Source organism: Malurus melanocephalus, unplaced genomic scaffold, assembly GCF_030028575.1.
Source record: "Malurus melanocephalus ecotype Western Australia unplaced genomic scaffold, MMel_1.1 scaffold_36, whole genome shotgun sequence".
Taxonomy (NCBI): Eukaryota; Metazoa; Chordata; class Aves; order Passeriformes; family Maluridae; genus Malurus; species Malurus melanocephalus.
This window is the reverse complement of record NW_026623268.1, coordinates 1,379,135-1,388,546: the sequence shown is the minus strand read 5'-3', so window position 1 is coordinate 1,388,546 and position 9,412 is coordinate 1,379,135. Positions and strand designations below refer to the sequence as shown.

General features: G+C 39.6%; 1 protein-coding gene across 1 annotated transcript; it reads left to right on the top strand.

Annotated features, from left to right (window-relative positions):
* Nucleotides 1–221: 221 nt before the first annotated feature.
* LNP1 (leukemia NUP98 fusion partner 1) lies at nucleotides 222–9,185 on the top strand. Its single transcript, XM_057364121.1, has 3 exons — nucleotides 222–365; nucleotides 6,557–6,802; nucleotides 8,844–9,185. The coding sequence occupies exons 1-3, from the start codon at nucleotides 222–224 to the stop codon at nucleotides 9,042–9,044; spliced, it is 591 nt and encodes a 196-aa protein (XP_057220104.1). The 3' UTR covers nucleotides 9,045–9,185.
* Nucleotides 9,186–9,412: the final 227 nt, after the last annotated feature.

Below are 9,412 nucleotides of genomic sequence, written 5' to 3'. Positions count from 1 at the left end.
CCTTGTTGAAAAGAGACGAGAAAGGGTTGACTTTATGTTTAGACAGTGCCCAGGGCTGCAGTGGGGCAGGGTTTGGGGAGGGAGTGCAGAAAGAGTGGTTACAACTGTCTCTGCTTCCTCTTATTGGCAGAACAGTGTGAAGCAACTGGCCTGGTGGTTGAATTTGACCTTGCTTTTCACTGGCTGGTTGGGAGAACCCCCCAAGTTTGGAGCATCTGTACATGGAATATGATGAGGATGATGATATTTTCTTTGCAAAATGGATGAGCAGCTTCTGGGGCCACAACTTGATCGATGAGAAAGAGGCCAGAGGCCACAAGAAACGTCAGACACGACTCTGTAGTGAAAGGAGAGCATCGCTACCGGTAAGAGCTGTGTGCAGCTTTCTTGGTGCATGATGTGGTTTATGTATAAATAGAAGTTCCATCCCCAGAAGCACAGCCCTAGAGATGTATGAGGATGAGTATGGGACACCTTGCCAAGTAAGTTCAGTTCCTACTGGCAGCAGTTAATTACTTTTTGAACTTAACTGTCTGCAAGGGTAAGGCCTTCGAGGACTCAGAATTCAGGAAAACTGGCAGATTCTAAGAAAAGTGATGAAAGGACCAGAAATTCAGGGAGAAGTGTGTAATAGCTGCCTAACTATGTATTACAATGTTGTTCTGGCTGCTCAGCACAACCTGGCAGAGATCAAAACATTTTGCAACTGGCATGCATAAAAGATCTTTCTGTAACAAGTCTGTTCTCATGTGAAAAACTGTATAACTCCATATATATTAGAAGGACCTAATTCTGCCACTATTCTGTCTCCAGGAAGTTTTACCCTTTACCCCTTGGGACTTACCTGTTTTCAGGTGTAACTTCCATTTTAAGGTGGAGGATACAGTCCTCCTGGTTTAAAACAACTGACTCTGAAAATGATGATATAACACATAACAAGGCATACTAAACTGTGAAGTAAGATTTTAAGGTAGAAGAATATTCTTTGTTCTTAAACTAACAAAACAACTGGGAAAGGGGCAGGTTCATGTGCAGAAGGCAGCTCACAACTGGCTAAACAATTAACAAAATTAGGTTAAACTGAAAACAGCTGTTTGCAATCTTCTCTTTATTCACAGATTGCTGCTTTCATTTCATCTTTTAAAAGAACATTTAGGTCTAAACCTCTCTCTTTTTTTTTTTCCAACTACATCAGTTGTCTTAACAAAGAYACTATGTTTCCTAAYAAATCATTTTACTTTYATCCTTAGATCATTATGGATGCAAAAAAGTAAATGTTAAAACCTTGGAGAGAAACAGCTAACCTTTTCTAAACTTTTTTCTGCCATTCTGTGTTTCTGCCTTGCAAGTTCTTCTCCACTGCATCTGTCATGTCTGAKCATGTCTAAGGTGTAGGATTTTCCATTTCCAAAAAAACTGGCTAAGAAAAAAAAAAGAGTCCAAAACCACTTCCTCTCTCTTTGAATTCATGRATAGGCTGGAGATGTAACCTTCACTCATAACTTCTGTCTGACCAGACACATTTGTTATTTATTGTTATATTTCACCGCAGACACAGAKTGCAAGACAGACTTTGAGCTCAAGCTTGCGCTGTATTCCATCGGAATGCTGAATATATAACATTTATTAATGGGAGAGGAAGGAGGTTAATTAATTTTACTGTATTTTTTCTTACTCAGAGATCATACGTGTGGGATTTCTTTAGGCCTCAATAGAAACTGGAGTGTAAGAATGTACTTTAAATTACTTTCCAGTCAGCAAGGTGCTGAACACATCTTCTTGTATATTTGTGTCTGTATTTGTGAGTGCACAGACATTTCATTTGAAGCATATCCTTACATTCAGTTTGTTCAAAAGCTATTTAAATATTTAGCTAACAGGTATTTGAATACTTTGTTATACTTGCATTCCTGAATACAAGCCTAGGATTTAGATTAAGTTGGCTGGYAGAAAGACTGATTTTTTGATGTTACTGTTTAACAAGCTAAAGATAGTGTGTACACTTAGTTATATCTGGCCTTTACATTAATGCTTCACACAAATTTGTCTTGTTCCATTATTTTTATATAGAAGATATAAGATTTTTATATAGAAGATATAAATTTTATGTCTCAGTGCCAAAAGTTGACTGGAGGAATGAGGCAGGAAGATTTGTTTGAGGATTTTATGATTTGGGGATACATTTTGAGATGAACTTTTGTTTTGGAAGTTGACTAGTTGGTAGTAAAGAGCACTAGTACATGTTGTCTTTAACCAAAGCTAGAAGTTAAACAGATTGGCACTACTGATGCCTCAGAAATAGTTCAATATTGAGAGCAATAACTTGCTACTGCACCTGGATTTGTGGTTTTTACACAGTTGCTACAAATTATAACTACTGTAAGATTCATTATTACAAATTATAGGTATTGTAAGATTCAAAAGACTTGTACGGTTATTTAAATATTGTCTTCATTTTATCAGAGCAGTGCTAATTATCAGGAGGAATAATAAATGAGATTAGACTGCATCTCTTCTGTAGATCRTAGTGTACCCTTCCTTTTGTCTCAACATTGTAAACTGAGATAACTCCACTGTCTAGATGAAAATGAAGTCAGCAAGTTCTGATACAGCTGTTGGCAAAAGCTCCTTGTGCAGGTRCAGTGGCATTGCCAAAAGAAGCACCACCAGCACCCTTGGGCCCAAATCCAAGGCTGGTATACAAGGCWTCAGCAGCAGGGCAGTCCTGCCCACACAAACTGCTTCTGCACCACGAGCCTCTCAGTGCTACGTAGCAAAGTGCTCTCAGTGTAGCACAAAWGGTGGTTCTGCTGGAAAATCACTTTCAGCTCCAAATTTGTGTGTTGCTCTTTGTAGTTTTTCCTGTGCCATAGTAAACTCCTGTGGTATCCTATCATGCTGTAGCCCCCATCCCAAATGGATAAAGCTTTATAGAATAACTCCCAAACTAACAACTGTTCTGAGGTTTTTTTTCCCCAATATTACAAACACTACTGAGRTGAGCTTTGCAAAATGCTTTTGCTATAGCCATTTGCATTTTGCAGAGGAAAATTATATTCATCCTTTACTGGGTCACTGGCAAGTCAGGCTAAAATGTAACTCCATTCTCCTGAAAAGCATCAGAATGGTTTATGTTGCTGTGGGCCAACACTGAATGTGAGAACTGCCTGGGGAGAATTAAGTCATCTTGTTTCCATCTCCTTTATTTAACTTGTTCCCCTGGCAAACTTTAGACAAATTAACTGTGATACCCTTTTTGAAGCCTCCAGCTATGACTTTCCTTGACACATTCTAGTTATCCTACATCATTTTGGCTCAGAACAGTTCTTAYTTCCCAGACATTTTGTTGTAAGGAAAAGATTGATGGCAAAGGAGAAGTGATAAGAGTTTTATAAACCCTACACATGTGTCCACCTTCAAATAGATATTGTTGCTCACAGGAGAAAATTGCTAAAAGCAGCTGAGAGTGGGAACTGAACAACTGTCTGCTATTGAAGCTACTGACATTTAATTTAAACCAAACTTAGATTGAACATCTACCACAATATTGTTACCACAGATCAATTGGAGCCCAGACCAAAACATTTTAAAGAAATACATGCTTGTCTATAAGCTTCTCAGAAGGAAATGAAGCCCTGGGARAGCATCTAAATATCAGATGTTGCAAAATATCCCTAAAATACTCGGGTCATTATGTAAAGTTCGGCAAACAATGAACACTTGTGCTGACACACTGAAGATTAATTTTCTTACTGACAGCTGTGCAAACTCTCAGATCAAGCCCAAGAGATGTTAGCAATTAACTTGTCTGCAACAGAAACTGAGAAAGAGATAAGGCAAATTATACTGACAGCAGTATCTGTTGTGTGAAGTATTTTTATTTGTGTACYTTTCATGTATTTGAGCTGGGAAATTAGCAAAGATTAGCTGTTTTGTAAACAGATATACTGAGCATGACTGGCCTTTACTCAGTGCAGAGAGTACTAATGGGAATGAGAATCCCTGAGATCCCTTGGTGCTTCTGGTTTTCCCAGCACTGGCAAAAAAATCCCCATTTTGAAGGTGGAGCATCTAACATTCTTCCTTCCCATGCCTTTTTCCCTGTCCTAGCTCCAGTGGTGTGTATCATACAAACACACTGTGAGAGAAGGCATGGTCACTGTAACATGATTGTATAGACCTGTCTGTGTAGTTTTGCCCTTAGCCCACTGAGGCAAATGGGCATTTCAGAGGAAAGTCTGTCCCTTTTCTGGACCAYTGCTGCCATATCCGTAGGTAAACTGTGGTCTTTTTGTTAAGGGCTTAACTGTGATTCTATCTGCAAARGGAAATAAAAAAGCAATGTCTTAGTAAAATAAAATTTTTACAGACCTTGCAAAACAGGATTGATAGAATACAATCCCCCATTTCAGCTGTCCTCCTGTGTTTGTGGTTTGGGGTTTTTTTTTGCCAAACCCTCTAGGAATAGATACTAGTGATTTTTACCATGAGACAATTTTTATTTCCAGGAAAGAATATATGCTGATGCCATTAAAATGACATTTAGGTTGTTGAGCCTGTCATAGCATGTGTGCTCCTGTCCCTCGAGTACTATGTGATTGCTTTGATGCTTTCTAAAGTAACAATCCAATATGACCTTACAGAACCTGCAGCTGCATTGACTGGTTTGAAACCAAAGTAAGAATAACAGGGCAGAAATCATTAACGCTAGTTTCAGAGCAGTCCATAATACTGGACATAGAAAGTTTACACCTGGAAAAAAATGGGAACCATTTTTACCATATGTTTTGTAAACTCTTCATTGTTAGATACTTCTATCAGGTGTGAGATTTATTATTTTTAGCATCTCTCATCAAGCCTGTCGATTTGATGTAGCCAYGATCATATGAATGCACAGTGTCACTATTCAGAGAAAGGCTGCACAGGTCCCTGTTGTTCCAATACATTTACAGTAGCATCTGGGCCAGAGTGAATGAAASTGTGTGCAGGACATGTTTCTGGTCCCTTGCAGTCCAAGGTTTGTAGATTCATGTGAACACTACACCAAATTGGTTTAGTTTTCCTCTGTTTTGTTAAAATAACAGAACAGCCAATAAAATGCCACAAACCCTACCCTAAGTGTAGGGTCATCTACTGGTTTTCTTAGAAAGCATTTCAGAACCTGTAGGATAAACCTTCATTTGTTATAAACAATCATAGCTCCCTTAAAGCCAGCAGAACTTCTCAAGGTTACTTAGCAGCTGAAGGCTTAGCACCAGGCTTATACAAAACACAGAATCACAGAATCATTTAAGTTGGAAAAGATCCCTGAGATCATTGACTCCAACCTTTGACAAAACCACCACCATGTCAACGAGACCATGGCACTGAGTGCCACATCCAGTCTTTGCTTAAACACCTCCAGGGACAGTGACTCCACCATTTCCTTGGCTAGTCCATTGGAATGTCTAATCATTCTTTCTTTGGTGAAATTCCTCATAATATCCAAAACATATATGCATTCAAACATGTATGCAGCAGCTGGGTGTCTGGAGTGCCCTAATGTGACACCTGCAGGGGTGTGATTTTCARTACCTCCCATCTCTCACAGTTTTCACCATCTGCATGTTACCAGTGTTCACCTACTCATCCTGAAAGAACATCAWCAGCTGGCAGGGTCTGGGCTATCCCCAGCTCTATGTGGTGTCCTTCTCACCATCTCTTCCATAGATCTGTCTGTTTCTGAAACCACCAATACATAACTCTGCAGGACACAGCAGTTCTGTATCCTGCATTTAATAATAAGTTAATCTCCTTTACAGACATTCAATTGAACACAGCTGATGCAGATCAATAGCTTTTATCTGTATTCCAGGCCTGAGAAAATTTAATCATACAGAAACTAAACAACTATCTACTCCCTCCCCACTTCAGTCCTGCAAATGTAATTGTAGAAGTCTGTTTCCTACCTCTTSTCTAGTAGGGATGTGTCCCTCAGTACCCTGAACAGGACAAATGTGCCCAAGAAACCAGCTGAAAATTCAAAGCTGGGCAATAAAGCATCTTGTCTGCATGTAGGCTATGCTGAAAATTTGACAGAACTGGATGAGAAATGATTGCTGTCATACTCTAAGCTCAAACATCTGATACGACCTGCAGCATCCGTGGGTCAAACCTCTAATCTGACTCATCTGGCCACAAAAGGCTTTTTGAGAGTCCTGCCTAGAAACTGCAGCCAGGTGCTAGGCCTGAGTTTTTGAGGTTATGAATAGTCCCAGTTCCTTTTCRTGTCAGTGAACACTAAGAGGGCCCAGAACACTTTACATTTGAACTGTTCTTTTGTGGGTCAAAACTTAAATCCTAAAACCCAGGAGTAATAGGAAATTCTGCCACTGCCTTCAGAATGCAAGTTCTTGGCAGTGTGATTCTCCTGCACATAAAAAGAAAGGTACAGAATTCTGGACAAGGTCCTTCACTTTGCACCACTGTTTGGAGAGTGTCTGTGGCAGRAAAAAAAAACTTCCTTGTGTGCTCTGCTTTAATATTCAATACTTATCAAAGAACTTTTGTTTCTCAGGCCAAGCTTTCCTCCCTCCATACAACACGACTTCATGCTGCTGCCAGAGGCTCATCTTCAGGCCACCTCAGGGGCTCCAGGGAATTTCAAGAAGACCAAGATGTCAAATKCCACTGCCACAAGAAGGCAAGCAGAACACCTTCAGGAGACAGCTCATGCCCAGAGACAAGATCAAACTCCATTCAGGAATTTGCAGAGTCCTTTGAAAAGCAATTGCTTCTCAAAAGCAAACGCTCAGTTTCTTTGGTAGGTAACAACCAACTTAAGATCACTACAGAAGGAAAAATCCCAATCCACAAACAAGTCAGCTTTATCCTTTGTGTAATTGCTGTGACTTTACTGGGATAAGTACAGAAATAAATTAGAATTTCTCACAATATGTGGTCTCAAATTACTACAGTAGTACAAACAAGGTTAAAGTTGTAYCATTAGTGTGAAGATTCTTGTTGTGGTGTTACAGTCTAGGCTTATTCAGGAGTGTTTTTCCTCAAAATGAGACACCACACTGGCTCATGTGSCAATATTTTCAGAGGTTTCTATGGCAGTGCCAGCAAAACATGGCAATATAAACCCAACTTTGCTTTACTTTTGTGGCAAGACCCAGCTCACTTTTTCACTGCTGCTGACCTGACTTAACCTATATAGTGTTATCTGTAATACTGCCAGACACTGCAGTGTTKGAGATGCTTCTCTTTCACCCCTCAGGACTCCATCCATCTGCTTTCTGCAGTGTCACCACACAGCTGCAGCAAGAGCTATTGCTGTAARTGGCTGAAAATATTTTCACTGAAAGTGCTTGCAGGCACCAGGGGATTCTCCCCATTTCATCCTTCTCCCCATCATTCTATCTATAAGCCATGAGCATTTTTTGGTCTGGTGTTTGYTGATGAAGTAGCCAGTAACAACATTTTTCCATGACTTTAATATTTTTTTTTTTTTTATTTTGATACATAATATCTGCTGTATCATACRGTAGAAGAAAGGGYAATAAATCCTAACTCACTTTCAAGTATCAGAAGAACACTATTGAATTGTCACTCCATTAAAAAAGCTGTGCTTGAATAACACTTGACATTAGCTTTAAATAACCACAGAAAGAGGTAACAGTTTTTTCAGTTTCTTGACACTGACAGTTTGTATGGAAAAGTAATTTTCAGCTCTCTTTGCAGACCTTCTGCATAGCAAAAGGAAAAAAAATCCATTTTCAATAAGCAGCATAGTTACATGATTGGTCCCATAATTATAGGCCTTGCATGACAGTCCTCTAAGAATATGCAGAATTATGGYGATGACAGCACTGCTACACCACTGTCAAAATTTCAAGTGCATTCTCTAATCCTCTTTTTCCTCTTTAGGAACTATTCAGTTGATTTAATTTGGAAATTTACATTGCCTCATGTGCTGACATTCACCAGTGGCTATCTGGTTTATCATTTATAATTTCTCAARAATGCCTGTGGCTAGAAAGTCTGCRAGTRTGTAGTTGCTGCATGGTTAGGTATAGTGAACAGAATGTATTAAATATGGCYTCAGTTCCTGTTAAAAACTGGATTTCAGTGACCCTCTGTAAATCAGCAGTGAGGGGTGCTGAGCTGTATTTTAATCTGTTTTTTAAGCAGTCCCAGTTATAGTCATTCTCTCAGTTACCATTGCAGTTTGGGAGATGTAAAGGACTTGAGGATTTCAAAGAACTGAGCAATAGGTGAGAGATCTGAAAGCAAATTTGGGCTTAAACTTGTGTCTCCAAATGGAGCATTTTTTTGCATACAGAGCGCTGTGGGTGCAATTCAAACCACCAAGATCAGACAAGTGAACAGTGTGGGAAAGGTGATTAATCTCCCTCCTTGCATATTGCTTTTCTCTTATAAATGTGTCTTTGTTAACCCTTCCTGACCTTGTTTTCAGTGAAGTCTTTGCAGGTACTGAAGAGCCTTCAGGCACATAAAGATGGATCACACAAAAGGACAGAAACATGGAGTCTGGGCTGAAATCTCAGAGCTCCYCCCTTTCTCTCTCCTGTCTGCTCTCCTCTTCAAGACCACTGGGCCCCTGACCATCCTATCACATACAGAGTAAAGTCCAAACATGTGTGTTGCTTCTTGCTGAACTTTAGGGTGACTGGCATGGGCCTTGAATTTGAGCCCATCTAGGTAAAGCTGATCTTGGTGATGCAAGTTACTGGAATATTTTGTTACATAGTGAAATAAGATAATGAGCTTTTTTTTATTATTATTATTCTTGTAGGAGTCACTTTTAATTCCCTGCTATTTTTTTCCTGGCCTTTTAGCAACCTGAAGGAGCAAAGGAGAGACGAGAAAGAGAAAAATTGCATTTGAGAAAAAGCAAGTCTCATAAGAAAATGGGAGAGAAATCAGAGCCAAGGAGAGAGCGGGAAGAAGCTGAAAGTTCAGAAGCACCTGCAAAACATGACAAACAGTCTCCATCACAAGCAAGCATTCAGAARGGTTATGTATGCACGGGCAGCTAGAATGCATTGAGATAACCAATATTAACACTCCCCCTGAAGAGCAGAGGGAGCATTCCTGTTCTGTTTTGCCTAGAAGAGGCCTATTAGTTAGAATAACCCCTAAGCTGTAAAATAAAAGTAAAATTCAACTACATCACTGGCACCATGTTACTACCTTCTTTTCTTTACTTTTGTCATTAGAAATGTGACCTTTGTCATAGGAGTGTATCATAGGAAGATCCAAGTTAGAAATTAACCACCGTAAGAGTGTTTCAGGCAAATTTARCATTGCAGCAGGACAGTGGTGGATGTGTTCATTAAAGAGGAGACCACCATCTCTGTATAACAGAGCTGTGCAAACTCATCCAAAGCCTTATGTTTCTTTTAAA